General features: G+C 45.1%; 1 protein-coding gene across 2 annotated transcripts in view; it reads right to left on the bottom strand.

The window, feature by feature from the left end:
- Positions 1 to 18977, bottom strand: part of Plpp4 (phospholipid phosphatase 4) — a 112949-nt gene extending 93972 nt beyond the window's left edge. For both annotated transcript variants that reach the window (XM_048791312.1, XM_048791313.1), the window contains exon 1: positions 18621 to 18977. In XM_048791312.1, coding sequence (XP_048647269.1) covers positions 18621 to 18676 — 56 coding nt within the window. In that variant the 5' untranslated portion in view covers positions 18677 to 18977. The remainder of the gene's footprint in view (positions 1 to 18620) is intronic.
- Positions 18978 to 18983: the final 6 nt, after the last annotated feature.

Raw genomic sequence — 18983 nt, 5'->3', positions numbered from 1 at the left:
GCAGTTCACATTCTTCAGAAGAAAATGAAAACTATGATTCACTCTTTAGGCACAAAGTACACACATAATTAATCAAGCCCTGTCCTAGGCTCTTGATGATCTTTATGTTGGCCATCCAGAGGCAGATGGTATTTTCCAACAGCATCTGCCAACATCCAGGGAGAGATCCTATTGTTAAAGAAAGAAACCACAATCGTGAAGGCGATGCCTATAAACAGGTGGCTGTCCCACGCAAGGCAAGGTCAAGGTGGCATGAGGCCATGGGGAGAAAGACCTTGGGATATTTTGCTCTGAAGACAGTGGCAGGAAGAGCAGGGGCATTTTGAGATGAGCGCCCAAGAATACAGTGACAATGGTGACATTGTGGCATTCTCCCTGCACGCCACCACCCTGCTAGCATTTATGCCCTGACCACCCCATCCAGTGGGCCCTGCTTTTACCCCTACTCTGCCAATCGGTAAGTGAGGCAGGAGAGCACGACGTGAGCACAGGAGAGGTGGGGCCGCGTCTGAATATGGGTCTGTGCTGCCGGGAAGCAGGGCAGCTCAGAGCACCCCACCCACCTGCAGGAGGGGCCCCCCAACAGACAGGTTTCAGAGTCAGGGAGCCTGGGTTCCAACGGCACCTCTGCCACCTACTGGCAAAGGACTCCCCTCCCTGAGCTTCAGCTGCCCATCTGCAAGGTGAGAGGGCAGCACAGGTGATGTAGACGAGCTAACTGCACGAAAAGCAAAGGACCTCACCAGGTGCTGAGTAAGTGGAGGAGGAGGAGAAAACAGGGGAGAAGGAAGAGGAAGAAGGGGAAAGCACCAGCAGCAGCCGTCACTCCCAGAAAAGCAGTTCAAAGGGCAGGCCTTGCGGGTGGAGGCCCGGCAGCCGGGTCACGCAGCCCCTGGCGCCCTCCACTCCCTCTCGCTCCCGACTCTGAGCACGGACGTCTTCCCCACTGAGCTCCCAGCTCTGCTCCAAGTCCCATAACTCCTCCTGCAGAGTCCATGGCCAATGTCCCTGACCAGAAAGGTTGGCCCATTGCAGCCAGAACTCCAAGGGCCCTGCTGTCCGCCAGGAGTAGCAAGGCAGGCTGTGCCACTTTGCCTCTCTATTCCCAGGGCTGGGACAGTACCTGGCTTAGTACCTGGAACAGTGGGGCTCAGTCACTGCACTTCTGAGGCTGTAGGAGTGAAGCCATGGACTTTATCCTAAGCGGGGAGAGTGGACAATGCCTCCCATGTCATCCCAGGACAAGGGACGGACCAAAGAAGGTGAGGTGTCACCAGCCACAGATATTCTGCCCAAGTGCAGCTATTCCCAATATAACCTGTGGAGGCCTCTGGTGTTTGGAACTGGCCTCTGTAGAAAAAAAAAAAAAAAACACCTTCAGAAAGACCCACCTGAACTTTAGGTTTTGTTCCTTTCCTGATTCCCAGAACAAGGTCCCCAGGAACCTCAGGCCAGGGAGACCAGGAGGAGGAGGGAACACCAGCCCAAGGCAGGGACCGCTGGTTACCTGGCCTGTGAACACATCTCTCGTGTGTGCCCCACAAGAGTGACGAACACACACAGGTCAGCTGTCAGGACCCCCTTAGGGAAGAGCTGGGTAGATAAAAACTGGCTCTCCCAGGTGCGTTTCTGGACACATCATTCAATGGTCCCAAGAGGATGGAGCCAGGACAAGCGCCAGGAGGCAGAACCAAGCTTAGAAGATGTCACATGCCATAGCAGGTCCTTTTGGGGACCCAAAGTCAAAAGACTGAGGCACTCGGCTCAGCTCTGCCATTGAACAACAGGAGGCTGTTAAGACCTCTGTCAAGAAAAAGGAAAGATTGAAAATAATAAAAAATTTAAAGGAGGGAGATGCATGAGCCAAGATGGGTGTAATGTAATTCATTCCATGGTGTCAGGGGGGAATGTTCAAGTTCCATTTGCTCAGCATGGGTCCACACCCATCATGCCCACGATTCCCTTGAGGCCATCGGGGTCACTTAATTACCAGAAAGCCTCATGACCAGTCCCAGCTCTTTCCCTTCTCCCCCACACCCGATGTAAATTGTCTCAACACATAAAACACTTGATTTAAAATTTGTGCACAAAGCATTGACATCTCACTTAATCAGCGTGACACTGAGAGAATTCTTTAACCTCTCCAAGGCTTGAATTTCTCATCTAAAAAATGAAGGAATTATAAAATTCCTACCTCAGAGAGTTTCCTGAAGATTTAAAGGGGAGACTGTCTTACAACACTGCCTGGCCGACAGCAAGAAGTCAATAAAGATGATAATTACTATTATTTCCTCCTCCTCCCCCTCCTCTGCCCATCATCACCTCCAGAGCCAAGCCACTCATTTGCTACTTTTAGCAAACAAACAAAAAAAGGATCTTTTGTGTCGGGAAAAATCAAAGTATCTCTGTTTCATATGGATTTTTCACAGGTAAGGCATGAACAGATAAAAGCCCAATTTGACAGGTCCTCATTACATGACCAACTTGACATTGATTCACAAGACTGAGTTAAAGCAGAACACATCCAGGAACCAAGCATTTCTACCTCTAAGAGGGAAAAAAAAATGTGTGTAAGATTAATTCAGGTCCAGTATGTTTGGACAAGACATCACAGAAAAGTAAATTCTAAACTGAGTTTTGCAAAATAAGTAGGATTTTAGATTACAAAGTGAAGCCATTTAAATGATGGCTCAGAAAACCATAAAAATATTCATGGTGAAAGTAAGAATTGATAGGCTTTTTTAATCAATATAATTTCATGTAGGAAGAAAGTAAACCCTATGTCAAAAATTTGTGGACTTTTTTTTGGGGGGGGGCAGGAGGCAGGGGGGGGAGAGCTGGGGATTGAACCCAGGGCCTTGTACATGCTAGGCAAGTGCTCTACTTCTGAGCTACAATCCCAGCTCTAGAACATCTTTTTTAATGTTCTTTTTTAATCAGTTCTTTTTAGTTATACATTTCAGAATCCATTTTGACTTAATTACAAAAGCAGGGACTATATCTTGTTCTGAGACACCTGGTTCTGACGGAATCTATACATTTTGTCTTTCTTCCCTTTCCAAACACTACTGAACAGAATTAAAACATAAATCGGAATCCATATCCAGGCTGAAGAGTCTCAAAAGTCACCAATCAGTAGAGCAGAACAGGGAAAAAATTATGACAAATCCTAACACAGATAGGGATTCAATAATATATAATACAAGAACCCTCCTGTAAAGAAGGTTAGCCACAGAAGGGGACCCAAAGCCCTGGGTAAACACATCTCTCACATCATTGACCAACTCAGAAATTGCACTGCGCAGGGCACGACTCCAAAGTCCCCAGCAGGAAGCAACAGCTGCAGTCTGAAGAGTCAAGCGGAGATTCCAACATCAGGTGAGTGCTAGGAGACACAGTCAGGAGTTGAAATTTCTCCAAGTTAAACCTTCCACTGGAACCTCAGGAGCTAAAACAAGAGCGGGGGGGGGGGGGGGGACCACATCCCAGAATGAAGGGATGCGAGCTGGGATGGAAGGCAAAACCAGAACTGACTGGCCCAGGCACAGCTAGAACCAAGGCTCCAAGGATGAGGTGAATCAACAGCCAAGTAACTGCAAGAACAGATCTCAGCACTCCTAGGGGAAAACAACCACCCAGAATCCCTACCACGTGTGGCCCTCAATGTCCACCATATGATACAAAATTACTGGGCAGACAAAGGAACCAAGAAAATGTGACCTGGAATCAGAGAAACATCAGAGCCACATGTTGGAATGAGCATAAAAGGATTTTCTATTATAAATATGTTAGAAGATGCTATAGTTTGGATCTAAAAGATCCCCGGAAGGCTCATGTTACAAGCTTGGTCACCAGCCTGTGTCACTAGTGGGAGGGGGTGGAACACTTAGGAGGTGCAGCCCAGTGGTGGGAAGCCAGGGCACTGGGGATGTGCCCTTGACCAAGATATTAGGACCCTGGACTCTTCTTCCTCTTATCACTTTCTGGCCACCATGAGGTGAGTAGCCTTCTCTGTCACACCCTGCTACCCTGACATACTATGCTGCTACAGGCCCAACGGGGCCATGTGACCATGGACGGGAATCTCTGAAACCCGGAGTCACAATAAATTTCTCCTCATGATATGTTGTTTATCTCAGCCATTCTGTCACACTGAGGGAGAGCTGACCAACACAAAGAATGGAGAGAAAGATGAACACAACAGGTGGGAACAGACTGAATCCACTAGAGAACTAAACTCCAAACCAACCAGATGGAAATTCTGAAATAGAAAACAAATGAACATCTGAAATAAAATACTTATTACATGGTCTTACTAGCAGACTAGACCCCACAGAATGAAGATTTAGTGAATCTGAAGACAAGTCAACAAAAATAACTTTTAACTTGGCCACAGGGAGGAAAGAGATTAAAAAAATAATAATAACAATATAAAATAAAATAGAATAGAGCATCTAAGACCTGGAGAACAATGTCAGACTGTCCAATATACGTGTGATCAAAGAACCAAGGAAGAGCGGCTAAAGAATGAGACAAAAGGGATATGTGGGAAAACCAGCAACTTAAAAATATTTAACTGATGAAAGACATCAGACCATAGCTCCAAGAATCTCAACGAACCCCAGCAGGAAAAAAAAATAAACGAGACCAACTTAGACACATCACAGTCAAGCTTGAAAACAAGACAAAGAGAAGGTCTCCAAAGCTGCCAAGGGCAGTGACACAGTGCATTTGGGAAGGGTGGTAACTGCAGCAGATGACCCCAATGCAGAGACTGAGAATCCACAGGAAAATGGGAAGATGAAGAAACTGCCAGCCTAGAATTCCACCTCTACCAAGACTCCTAGAATTCATATTAAACAAAAACAGCTCTAAAAAAAAAATAAAGGCAAAATAAAGACAATTCCAAGCTCAAAGTTCTTCAGGCTTCAGGGACATAATCCCAAATGGAAAATCAAGTTTGAAAGACAAGACCTGTGGAAATGATAAAGAAGAGATGGATAAATATTTTTTAAAACTTAATTTCTGTAAAAGTACATCGATTGTTTAAAGCAAAAAGTGACTTAAATGTTCTATGGGATTTTCATACTTTCATTTATCTAGAAGTGAAGAATATAATTGTGTATCAAGAGGAGACTTAATACAAATCCACCATCCTAAGATATTTACAGTGTATGTGAAATGGACCAATACTTAAAGGAGATGGTCATAAATCAAAACTGCATACTGTGATCTCTAGAGAAAGTACTGGAAGTGTTTAAAGAGGTATAAGTCAAACTAAAGGAGATGACATGGAATATTAACAAGTATTTGACTAATCTAAAAGAAGTCAGCAAACAGGGAGAAATCACAGAGGAGACTAATGGAGAACAACACGGTGGTCAGTTTACGCCCAATCACATCAACAACTACATTAACTGTAAATGGCCTCCCCATTCCAAGGAAAGACAGAGATTGGCCAGTTGGAAAAAATTAAATGATACAGTTAAGACCCAATTACAAGAGACATACTTTAAAAACAGATAGGGTAAAGGCAAAAGGATAGAGATGATGTAGAAATATATTAGTGTTATATAAAGGAGACGTCAATATAACAAATTACATGAAGAAAAATGGAAATTTCATGAAGATAAGGTACAATTTATTTGAAAGAGATAAAATTTAAGAACACTAGCTGGAAATATAGAACTAGACATAGAAATTGTGACTTCCAAATCAAGAGAAAAGATAGGGTAGAAAAAAACAAACTGTTCAGCTAATCAAGAAACAGGGGGAGGGATGGCTTCATCCACATCTGCAGCTATAACACAGTACCTGAGACTGGAAAATTTATAGAGAACAAGATTTATTTCTTACAGTTCTGGAGGCAGAGAACTCCAAGATTGAAGGGCCCACCTCTAGTGAGGGCCTTTGAGTTACATTATTCCATGGCAAATGGCATAAGGACAAGAGAGGACATGGGAACCGCAGAATTGAACTAATACTCTAGGCCTTTTATAATCAGCATTAATGCATGCAGAGGGATAGAATGTTCATGGCCTAAATACCTCCCCTTAGGCTCCACCTCCTGACATTGAGGCATAGGAGATAAGTTCTCAATGCTTTTACATGGATACATTAAAACTATGGCAGGGAAAAAAATATAAAAATACAGTACCACAAAAAGAAAACTCAGCCAGGTATGGTGATGTACATCTGTAAACCCAGCAATTCAGGAGGCAGGAGGATTGCAGGTTCAAAGCCAGCCTCAGCAACTTAGGAGGCTCTAAGCAACTTAGCGAGACTTTATCTCAAAATAAAAAATAAAAAGGCTAAGGATGTGGCTTAGTGGTTAAGCACCCCTGAGTACAAACCATAGTACCAAAAAAAGAAGAAGGAAAAGAAAACAAAACAAGTTGGCAGCAATGAGACAAAATATTAATTATCTCAACAACAGTAAAACATTGTGAAGGGTTTAATTATCCTAGTTTGACAGAGATGGTATATCTTCACATTAAAAAGACCAAACTTAAAAGTGCACATTTAAGAACAAGATTATAGAGGATGCAAATAACATAGTTAATGTGCTTTAATATATTTAGAATTTTGTACACACCAGAAACTATTCATTACGTTCAAGCTATGTAAATTTACCAAAAAAAAAAAATGTCATTGTAAGCGGCCACATGGAAAATCATAACCAACTATAAAGCAAATCATACAACCCAGAGGCTTTGATGTCAAAGATTGAAACTATTTTAGAACTAAAAAAGAATAGGAAAGAGAAGCAGAGAGAGAGAGCAATCTGCCCAACTTAGACAGCTAGAAGACAGTGCTTTGAACCCAGGCACCCTGGCTCCACAGCCCAACCACTGCTGGGTTACTTTCCATGGACAGGTGGGGCACAGGGGGACTTCCCTCACAGACACATAAGTGGACTATGAGATCATAACTATAAGATCAACTAAAATGCCCATTGATTCAGATCAGGCAGATAAATAATAAAATCAGTAGCAATTTCATGGACATACAGAAAAAATCTATGGGTATTTCATAATTGACAAACCACTTGTTAGGAAAAAAGTTAAATACTTCAACTCACATCAAAAGTAAAAAAATAAATAGCCAATACACTAGAGAATTAAGGAAGAAAAGTATAAAGTATACTAGATAATTCAAAAGAATGTGTCTGTTTTAGATGGAAAAGGACTTTCTAAATAGGACTGAAACTCTGAAACCAAAAACAAAAAGAATGACAGATTTAATCCTATAAAAATTAAAACTTGTATGCAATAATAGAAATCACAAAGACACTTAAATGTCAACTATAGGTGTGGAAAAAATATTTGCACTATACGAAAGAAAAGATTAATTTTTTTAAGGCACAAAGCACTCCTCCACATTGATAAGATCATTCAGAGATCCAAAGAAGCACACAGGGGAAAGACAGATGTTTTACTGAAGAAATATAAATGGAGGGCTTGGATATAGCTCAGTTGGTAGAGTGCTTGCCTTGCATGCATTAGGTCCTGGGTTCAATCCCCAGCACCACAAAAAATACACACACACACACACACACACACACACGGCGAATACACATGTGAAAAGATGCTCACCACTAAACATAGAGAAATGAAAAGTAAAATAAAAGTTACATTCCCTCCCATGCCAGAAATATAAAAATAATTAACATCCAGCCTTTGGCAAGGATGTAAGAAAACAGACATGGTCACATGTTGCTGGTGACATGTAAGTGTGCACACACAGTAGTTCCCTTTGGATTGACAAAGGGTGGCCATGTCCAGCCAGGTTTAAAACACATGTAGACTCTTGACCCAGAAAGTCCATTTGTAAAAGTCTACAAGGCAGCAACACTCAAAGGGTACACTATCATGTATGCAGAATCACAATGCTGTCACCTCGAGAAATAAAAACACCCTCAAGTTCTACGAACAAGCTCAACAGTAGAACACCACACTGCCAGTAAAAAGAATCAAGCAGATCTACACAGGGAAAAACATCTCCAAGACAAATCTGGTTAAAAAAATTAATCTATACATAAAATGTGTTCTTTGCAGTTTACTTTAGTCATAGAAAATGCGTGTTAAAAGTTTAAACAGGGGGCTGGGGTTGCAGCTCAGTTGTTGAGCGCTTGCCTGGCATGCGTGAGGCACTGGGTTCGATCCTCAGCACCACATAAAAAAATAAAATAAAGATATTTTGTCCATCTACAAATTAAAAAAAAAAATTTTAAAAAGCCAACTTAAAAAAATAAAAGTTTAAACAGGGTTTAAAATAAAAGTTTAAACATAAATTAAGTTAGGGTTAGGGTGTTTTTATTTCTCGAGGTGACAGGGGCTGGGGTTGTGGCTCAGTGGTAGAGCTCTTGCCTAGCACATGTAAGGCACTGGGTTTGATTCTCAGCACCACATACAAAAAAAAAAAAAAAAAAAAACATAAAGATATCGTGTTCATCTACAACTTAAAATTATATTTTTAAAAAAGTTTAAACAGTGAATAGAATATAACTGGCAGAGAGAGGTGATGGGATTCAAGGAGGATATGCTTTTGTATTTCTTTGATGTTTGCAATTATTTTACAATCTTTCAAATGTTTTTCTGTAAGTGAGAGGAAATGCATTAGTTCCCATCTCACTCACCTTGTGATCCTCACCTGCTCAAATCAGGCAAACTTCAAATAGCACTAATTCTGAGATACATTTCTGTATGGCTCCTTTTTTATAAAAATTATATCATAAATTTTTACCAATTTTTTGAGATTTTCAAAATGATTCTTTCAATATATGTAACATATTTTTCTTTGTGTCCATCCTTGGCCAAATCATCTTCAAATGTTGACTTGAGCTTTATTTAATTTTTGTTTGACGAAAATACTTGACTTTCGTTTGCAGGCAATATAGCAGCGAACATCATTTTTAAGTTAGAATTTTTGTATCTCTGACTTTAGTATCTCAATATATTTTCTCTTGGAATTTTAAGTCAAAAGGCAGGAATAATTCCATGGATGCTAATGCATTGCAGTATTGCTCTTCAAAAGGGCTACAGCTATTTGCAATTCCACCTGCAGCAACTATTACAGCTGTTTCAATATAAACATGCACATTCCAGGTGTTAATCTCGACTCTCTGAAGTTTCTTAAATATTTTAGTTGAAGTAAAATATAGAAATGTTGATTTCTGGCACAGGCCCACTTTAAATATTCCTAAAGCAATCACAAAAGAATTTTCTAGTCCTCCAATCGGGGATATTTCTTTCGATTCTCCATTTTACCCATAATAGTAAACATACATATTGATTTTTCCTGATTATGTATGACAGTAACAAATGTTTACAATAATTTGGACAATAAGTGGCACTACAAGAACAAATACATATTACATAATCCTATCAGCTCACCCCTACCCCAAAAACCCATCATTTAAGATTTTGTGGATCTCCATAGACATTTTCCTTACAGATATAAAAACAAATTGAATATATTACATCACCACATTAAAATGGCATCCTGTAGCCTTTTGCAACCTGCTTTGACTCTAAGCCACCCATGATAGGTTTCCCAAGTTGGCAGATAGTTAGCCACATAACTAGCTGTAATGGCTACACATGCTTTGATCATAGCACATAACAAGCTTGCGCTAATCTACAAAGTTATGCTGTTGTTTTCAGAGGCATAGCTTGCATTTCTATAAAAATTACAGGTTTGAAGGTGCATTAATTATTTGTGTTTTTGTTAGTTCCCTGTTCATATCCATTGCCCGGTTTTCTGTAGGAGAGCTCTTCTCATTTCTTAACTGATTGGTGAGCGTTCTCTGAAGATGAGGGGCATTAACTCTTAACTCCACAAATCAGGGCAGCAATGCCACCTCCTGGGGGCTGTAAAGGTTCAATCCCCTGATGTGTGGCCCGTGCCTAGGTACACAGCCTGCACACACAAGTGCTCCAGATCTCCTTCTCCACTTTCCTTCCTTCCTGAACTGAGTAGAGAAACAGGTCAATCAGAAGATACCTACCCTTACGTACACAGGGCAATTTCTCAATGGCTTCTTGGACAGTTATTCAGAATGTCCTCCTAAGCTCTCTAAATCCCAGTGCACAACTCAGTTGTATCTTGTGGTCCTGAAAGCCACACTCTCCCTATTACTACTGCACTGGGGTATTAGCCATCTGTTAATTGACCTACATCCCGCCTCTGTCATAGGAAGGACAGGAGCTGAAGAAACGCAGAGGCGCCCTCTTTGCATTAGGCACCCGTCACCTATTGTATTCATCGTTACAACTCCCCAGAAGGGGACACTGTATCCACCCCCTGCCCTTTTTTCAGATGAGGAAGCCAGGGTGCATCTTTGTCATTGGCAGAGTCAAGATTTAACTCCTCGACCTCATGCCATGGTGCCTTGCCCTCCTGCAGGTGTCGACACAGGTTTAGGCTCCTCTGTATCACGTGCCGGACGCATCGCATGGTTTACATGAGGTAGGTGCCTGGCAGAGGAGGCCAGCATGGCAAACACACTAGATATCACTTTTAGAGTCAGAGCCACACAAAGAGAAGCCAAATGCATGTTTAAAAACCTCTGGTGAATAAGCCACCATTTCTACTGCAAGGTATGCACCCAACAGAAACTGTAAATATGTTCACCGATAAACAGCAGCAGCATTATTCTTGATAGCCCAAAACAATAAACAACCCAGATATTCACAGACAGCAGGAGGAGTGAATGACCGGGGTGCAGTCACAAGTGGAAGGCTCTGTCGCAATGAGAATGAGCAAGCCTGACTGACTGCCCACCACACAGAAGAACCTCCAAATAAGCCGAGCCAAAAGGGTCACACGAGAGCCCAGGTGTCATATGGTTCCATTGACACCGAGTTCAAAACAGTGTTAGAATCCAGGGTGGTGGTGACCCTCAGGGCAGGAGAAGTGGGCTTGGCAGGAAGGGCTGCTCTGGGCAGCCCTACAATTATGAATAGGGCACTTTTCTTTGTGTATGTTATTTTTAGTTTGAAATAAATGAAATTTCTGGTTCTATAGGTCAAAACAGTCAAATATCAGCCATTTCATCAGGTTCAAACTAATACTGCAGTAAAAACCCAGTTTTAAAGTCCTCTAGAAAAGCAGAAAGCAGCAGCCAGCAGGGCCTGGAAGGTTGGCTTTCTGGAAACCAACCTAAGTGCTCCTGCAGCATCTGACCCCGTTCTTTGCTCCTTTGTCTTTAGCAGAGACAGAATAACAACGAGGCCCTGGCTTCTGTGGACAATTTGTGATGAAGCTGTCCCTGGGCTCCCCTGTGCCAGCTCCTCGCTCTCATCCCGGGCATCTCAAAGCCCTGTAACACCTGCATGGCTTCTAGATGAAAGATGAGGTCCCTGCATGAGCTTCCTGGCTGTAAAGCAGTGTTTTTAATTTATCCACACCCAACACCAAGATGATATGTTTTAAAGAAGCAATATTACTAAGATAATTTTTACATTTACAAAACACTATCCCAGGAAAAACAGAAGTACTAAGCTTTTACAAGCCTTGTGTGAGTCATAAAAGGCATAATCTTTATAACTAATTGAGATAACTGTATCCACAAGTTCTGAAACTAATGATGTGCTTTTGTTGTGTTAAGAGCATTTATCTTCCCATGGGAAAATACCATCAATTCTCAGAATTCTGGGTACAATCGACTTACTTTACAGTGGCAAATAATACTTCAAACAGATGGATACCCCATTTATCAGAGGACCAGGCAGACCCCTTCACCTTCCCAGGGAGAGAAGTGCCAGGGCCACCTGCTCCTACTTGTATGGATGGGGCAGAGGGCATGTGAAGACATGCTTCTAACCAAACTCTGCAGGAGGAATACAGACTGAAGTCAGGGAGAGGGAGCGGGATTTTTCCTTATGCATTATCTAACACAGATGTGCTGATCAGGCTTTTGACTCACTGTCCTGCAATCACAGTTGTCAAGGGTCACCACTGAGAAACTACAGGCTGAGACCCTCCACCCCATCAGACAGCAAGCCACCCACGCTGCTATGGGGTCTGGCTCATTAGGTGAGCTGATGGCAAGTTTTCTCTTTGGGGAGCTAAAAGATATCATTTGAAATATAAGTCCTAAAGGACTTTATTTTTTTCCTAGAAACCCCATACTAAATAATTTATAATAAGAAAATCAATAGCTACCTATGACATTTCTCTTCAGTGTCCATTACGGATTCAGTTTAACAAAAGGTAATGATAATGGCATTACCATTTGTTAAGCATCTCCAATGAGCTGAATACTGAAGCTGTTCTGCTTGATACTCACAGGCCACAGCTCATAGATATCGTTAATATTCCTCATGAACGTTTGGACAGACAAAGATTTAACCTGAAGAAATATTTTGCCCAAAGGCTCACACAGCTCATAAGGGGCAAAACCAAGATGTAAGCCATGGTGGCCTGAGGCCAAAGGCCATGTAACCACTATGTCACAGTGCCATTCACATATGCTATGCTTATGTAGTAGGGTTCACAGAAGCAGAGAGAAGACACCTCATTATATACTTTAGACACTAAAAATTTCTTTATCTAATAAAATCCAGTGAAGTATTATCTCCACTTCCCCAGTAAAGATACTGAGGTTTAGAGGTTTTAAGCAACTTGCTCACTAGTGCACAGTCAACATTGAAACACAGACCTGTCTAGCTCCAAAGCTCATCATGGTCTTTTATTGTGCCACCTTGCCTCCAACAACTCCTTTGGAACTTGTTGCTAGGGAGTGAGCAAAGTTACATGGGTGTGTTAGGTCCACGGCTGCAGAAGGCTGCAGAAGGCTACAGCAGCCAACCAACCCCAAATCTTGGTTAACTCAAAGAGCTGCCTTCTGTGCCACAGTCCACTTCCCATGGTGTGATCCTCCAGGATAGCTGCCCTCCTGGTGCCTCCATCCTGCAGCTGTGCCACGTCAACATGCAACTCCACCCGTCACTAAAGCGATTTATGGTGCCTCAACTCAGCAGTAACACTTGCCATTCCACCTCTGTCCCACTGAGCAGATCTCATCCCCTGGCCTCTTAGGCAATAAGTAGCATTAAAAGAACAAATACATATTATAGCAGGGACTGGGAAGGGCAACACTCCTGTTTGGTCAGGAAGCAGAGAACCACCAAAGGAGAGCTGCAAATGACTGTAGGCTCTGCATCAGTAGTTCCCAGTAGTGGATGGAGCAGGTAGTGATCACTACCTGAGCATCCAGACTTGTTCAAAGTGCAGATTTCAGGGCTTGATTCTTTATGTGGCTTATGTTGGTCTGAACTAGGCCCCAGGTCATTCTGATACAGGTGGTCACCAGACCAGACCACCTTTTAAGTAGCTTTGTTGTGGGTCAATGCAGAGCACTCAGAGTTCCTAGGGAGATGGTCCTCAGCAATCAGGTCAGGAGGTATTGACCATACCCCACTCATGGCGTGGCCAGGTGGGGAATAAGGGGAAAGCAAAGAAGATAAAGATGCAACCTCGTCCCCAGAGTGTAGCAGTGGACAGGTCAGAGCCAGACACATAGACCACAGGCCACAATGCAAGATGGAATAATAAAAAAACATCCCTAGTGAGTGGGGAAGTGAGGAGAGGGCAGAGCTGTGTACTGTCACTCACAAAAGTCAAAAGGCCTGAGTGCCCCCAAAGAATGGTCCTTTCTACCAGTGGGCAAATACCTGAGCAATTGCTCTGGTTCAAATCTCCAGACCTCCTGGTTACCGCCTGCAGGGGAGCACCTCACATCCTGGCAGCCACATTCTCCTCCCAGACCCCCTTTTCCTGCCACCCCAACACTGAAATCCACAGTCCCAGGCCACACCTGGGGAGCAGATGGATCCCCATCCAAAATATGGCTCCTTGTCCTCAGACCTTTGTTCTGCAGGAATGTCCTTGAGCCCAGGCCCTGACACTCAGGACTCAAGACTCAGGTAAGCCATTTCCAGGCAGCTGTCCCTGGCACCTGTCCCCTTCTTCCTCTTCCCAGGGTTAGTCAGCCTTCCTTCCCAGTAAAACTGAGCATTCTGCTCCAGCTACCACCTGGAGTCCAGACTGAACTCCCCGGGGGCAGTTAACAGGTCTGTTAATTGTTGCCAATATTTCAAACACCCAACAAGCAGTGCCTTCAAGTCATCTGGACTTGAAGCAGGTCATCTGGACCAGTTCAAGTACCAAGTTTCCCTGTGTCTTGTTGGAATTCCACCAACCAATGTGTGCTCATGGAGGAGAAAGAAAATACTACATGAGCAGGCGCCTAGAAGGACCCAAATAAAGCTCTGTCCACTGGATGGATGATAAAAGAGAAAGTAAAAGTTTCAAAACCAGTGATTGCATAAGGGGCAAATAACACATAGGGGGCCATCGCGCAGCCCTCTGCTGGAGTGTGAGCTCACTGGAGGCACCTGCTTCCTCTCTTCTTGCCCCCAGCACTTGGCACATACCTCCTGCATAATCAAAGAAAGATGCAAGACGAATTTGATGGGAGGCAAACACCTCTACCTGAGCATCAGGCATCCTGAGCAGACTCACTCCAGGCAGGATGCTGCAGAGAGCAACCAGGGGCTGTCGGGAAGAAGGAGCCTACAGACAGAGGAGCCCAGGGAACCCCAGTTGGCAGGTGAAACAGGCAGACACCTCCACCCGGTCCAGCTTTTCAGATGTTATCATCCTTCCAAGGTCTACAGTGCTGTGAAGGTAAGGCTGTCTGAACTAATTGATATCCTGGGTGCAATGGCCAAGAGCAGAGGGAGTGAGCATGTGCCCCTAGCTCTTTGCTATGATCATCTAAGCTCTTATCAGCAACATATGCATGTCTTCCCTTCCAACTCTGGGATGTACCCAAAGCTCAGGAGTTGAACCTCCACTGCCATCCCTCTACCTCTGAAGTACCATCCTAAGATTTGATTTAAGAGCCATAGTAACATCTGTGCCAATGCATTACTTTGAGTCATGTGCACTTGCTTCTCTGGAGGGAACAGTTCACAGAAGGGGATCACTTTCAGGATGTGGCCACTTTCCTCCCCATTTGGAAGCCTGGTGCTGGACCCTTCCTCAGTGGCTGATGACTTTGGGACACAGTAAACTGCCTGTTCTGCATCCAAGTTCAATCTCCTGCTAGCTGAGCAAGCACCATCAGGCACAGTACACACCCTTTTTGAACCTTGGCTTCTTTACCTGTGAGGTGGGGGTATTGAGCAGTATTCACCTCAAATGAGGTGAAGCTTCAAAGAGAAGCTACCTGGGATGCTCAGTGTGTACAGCAAACCCTCCACTGACCAAGGCTGCTGCTGTTTCTCCTATAGCAAGGTGGCTAAGCATCCAACTTTTCTCGCTATAGGAGAAAGTTGCAGCATCTGAATTTAGATCTCAGAGAGACCCTTATAAGCTCTGTAACCCAGACACTGCCTTTATCTGACTGAGCTTTGGTTTCTTCAATCCATGATGACATCAATATACTGCCTTCATTGGGTTAAATGCCATTCAATAGCCATCATTACTGCCTGACAGGTAGCAAGCCCTCAATGACCAGGAGCTACTGCACTGGTGTCAGTAATACAGGTGAACAGTACACTAGCAATAGTGTACCCCTGGCCTCAGGGCTGTTGAACCAGCACCTCAGAGCTGCAGAGCAAGGTCTTTGGGATTTAAGGAATTGCATCCTGAATCTCTCCTATGGTCTTAGATGACAGCAGGATAGAGGGACCCCTGGGGGCTGCCCTTCCTCCCTGCCCTGCTCTGCCCCAATTACTGAATAAGATCTATGGGACCCCAAGGCCCACAAGCTTCAACGTACTAAACGCAGCCTCAAAGCTACACATTGTACGTTAATGTTTCCTAAATACTGGGTTCCTATAATCATTGCATATCCAGGTTGGGTAAAGTTTGTGTGCCAGCCATGATCTGCATTGCTGTTTACTAATTTTCTTCCCAGGTATTTGAGGTCCTTAGACAGGGTTGCCCGAAAGGCACTGAGCATCTCTGAGCGTTGTTGGGAGAGCTTCCTCTGAGAATTGTGAATGCACAAAATCTCAGTGCCACACCTGATCTGCTACCAAAAAACTCCTCAGCAAGAGAGAGTTTCCACTCCTGCTACTGGTGAGTCCGAAATACATTTCATTAGCTCTAAACTGGGATTTCTAGGGAGGATGTGGGATCCCTGCTCCCAGGCAGGGCAGATGTGCTGAGAGAGCAGGCCCCCACATACAGGTGAGGTTTTTGCAGAACATGAGCTTATAAAGAGGTGGGCTACACTTTCCCCAAAAAACAACTAGTCTCTCATTCTGGGAAATAGGGTAGACAGCACGGAAACAAAATAGGTGATAAATTATATGGGCTAATATGAACACTGTAGCAGGGAAGTCAGATTCAACTTGCCCAGAGGGACTTCCCAAACCTCTCCAGACTGCAGACACTACCACCTTCCTGAAGAGAGGTGGGGAGACCCCACTGAATCATGCCATCATTCCAGGGCTGGCAAAAGGAAGAGCACAACTTCCCCCAAAGCGGGTTTTGTCAAGGCGCCAGAAACTTATCTGAGAAAACAAGGGGTCATCTGTGTCTGTGCTCCTAGTGTCCTTCCGGAAGTCATTATCTGCCCGATGACAAGAACATCTCCCTGTGGGGAGCTCACATCAGTGCCAGAGCTGATCTTTACAGGTCAAAGCCACCAGTTGGACACTGTTTAACATTTCTGATTTGATATGAAACGCAATGAATCATCCAAAAATGCCATCATGTGTATCCTGCTGGGGAAGGGATACATGAAGAAGCATAACAGAACTTTGGAGAAAAGACTGTAAACTGCCTGTCTGGTTTTTACGTAACACCCTTGGAGGAAGCCGGAGCACACAGACATTACCAAGTTTCAATGGCACAGGCCACTGTACACCAGCAAACATTTCATAAATATTTGGGGGAATATTTAAAGGGAAACTTGAAAACATTATATTTTATATATTATTGGATGCTTTTTTAGTGGCAAATTCCTAGCAGCAATCAAAGCAAGTAGCCTAAGTACCTATTTTGCTTTATTTCAAGCATTTTTCATATATTCACCCAACAAATGTTACATTTTACCGTGCACTGAACACTATTTTATCATTTCTATCACATAATGGGATTTTAGTCTATCTGCCAACTGGAAACTGTCCCCATCTGATCACAGAGCAATCACTAGTTTTAATGTTTATTCCAAAGGTAGAGAAATAGAGTAAGAAGAGGGGAAAGTGCTTTGTTTTTCCAAATGTATCAAGACCCAACTGAAGTTCTTGTTCCTTCCTCCCAGTGAATAACACTAGTGTTCAGTTAGAAGGCAGGAGAGGGGGGCTTGCCTGCATCTGGGGGCGCTCATGGCCTTTTCTGATGGTGTGAATAAACACTCTGGATGAATTTAATCCTCAGTAAAGAAACACATACAAGAAAAGGCATTTCTTTCCCAGGTGTATACCCTGGGCTGCAGGAACAGAAGTCATCTTTGACACAGCACATCTGCCAAGAATGAATCCCGATTGGGGCAGAAAACCAAAGAGAGGGCTCCTGTTTGTTTTGGTGCCTCCCCCTCAAAAAAAAAACCCCGCAAATCCAGAAAGTTCATGTAATTTTAACGTTTAAAATGTGTCAGAAAACATCCTTGGGCATACGGAAATATAGACCCTGATCCACTAATGCAGCCTCAGATACAGATGTGGGTGCCTAGGTGACAGGAGATGAAGGGGTGATGCCGGGTGAGTCTGAGCTGGAGTCAAGGCTCCCATCTGAAAGGGAGAGATGCGACAGCTCCCTGCTGCTGGGGCCCTGGAGGTGGGTAAGAGGTAAGAGGTGGGTACCTGGGTGCCTGGAGGAAGCTCAGTCATCTCTGAAGGAAGCTGCGCCAGTGCCCCCTCCTCTTTTTAAAATTCACCGTTCCCAGGTGCCACGCGCTCAGAGCCTTCCCGGCATTTCGCTGCCGCCCCTGAAGGGCCTCTGCCTGGCACCCGGAGGAGACATCCACTGCAATCTAGCTCCGGGGTGTTTCTAGCCCACATGCTGGCTGCAGCCCCTGCCTCCCCTAGCCTGGGCGGCAACAGTTTTCCAGCGGGAGAAGTACCGCAAGCGCCTCCAGGGAAGACGCTCAGGAGGACCAGAGGCGGTGGAGCCAGGGACACAGAAAGAGACCAAGCTTGGCCCTGGGGCAATGGGAGATGGGGCCAAGAGCAAAGACCGTCAACGTCGGCCTCGAAAGATCACAGAGAGGGAGGAAACTTCCCGAGGGCGCGGGCTACGATGCGCGTTCTAGTCCAGGACAGCAGCCTAAATACCCGGGACAGGTGGTGTTGGGCCAGGAAAAGGCGCCAGCTAGGGGGCTGGACCCGCGGCCGGACTAGCTCCCTGGCCGGTGGTGGGGACAGAGGAAACAGGTCCCAGTCCTGGCGCGCGAGGGTCTCTCTGCGTCGAGGGTCCCGGGAAGGAGAGGAAAGGGTTTCTCTTGGTCCGACATCACAGATCTCGGACACCAGGAGTGCAGGGGACCTCGAACCCGGGCCGCGGGGGACGCGGTAGAGCAAAGAAAGTTGGGGCACAGACAGGCTCGGTCGGTGGGCCCCCGCGTCGGTGCGCCCCGCCAGCGGCGCTCCACTACTTACACGAAAACCCCGAAGAGCAGGGCTCGCACCCCGATCTCGATGGCCAGCTCCCTCATGGTCTGGCCAGAGCAGCTCCCGCAGCGGCGGCTGGTGCTCTCGCGGCTCCCGCAGCTCAGCCGGCGCCGGCTCGCCAACCCTGGGCGGCGAGGGAGGCGCACTCCAGGCCGCGGGCGGGGGCGGAGGCGGGCGCCGGGCGGGGGCGGGCGGACCGGCGGCGGGGAGGGCTCAGGCAACCCGCTCGGGCCGAGGGCGTCCGGGACGCTGCGACTGCTGCCCTAGGGCCCGCGTCCGCGCGCTCAGTAGGGGCCGCCTCGGGGACTCCCGGCTCCCTCGCGCCTAGGAGCCGCCTCCGCGTCCTGGGCC

This window comes from Marmota marmota, unplaced genomic scaffold (genome assembly GCF_001458135.2).
Source record: "Marmota marmota marmota unplaced genomic scaffold, marMar, whole genome shotgun sequence".
Classification (NCBI taxonomy): domain Eukaryota; kingdom Metazoa; phylum Chordata; class Mammalia; order Rodentia; family Sciuridae; genus Marmota; species Marmota marmota.
The sequence above is the reverse complement of the archived record's forward strand: the minus strand, read 5'-3'. Positions and strand labels throughout refer to the sequence as shown.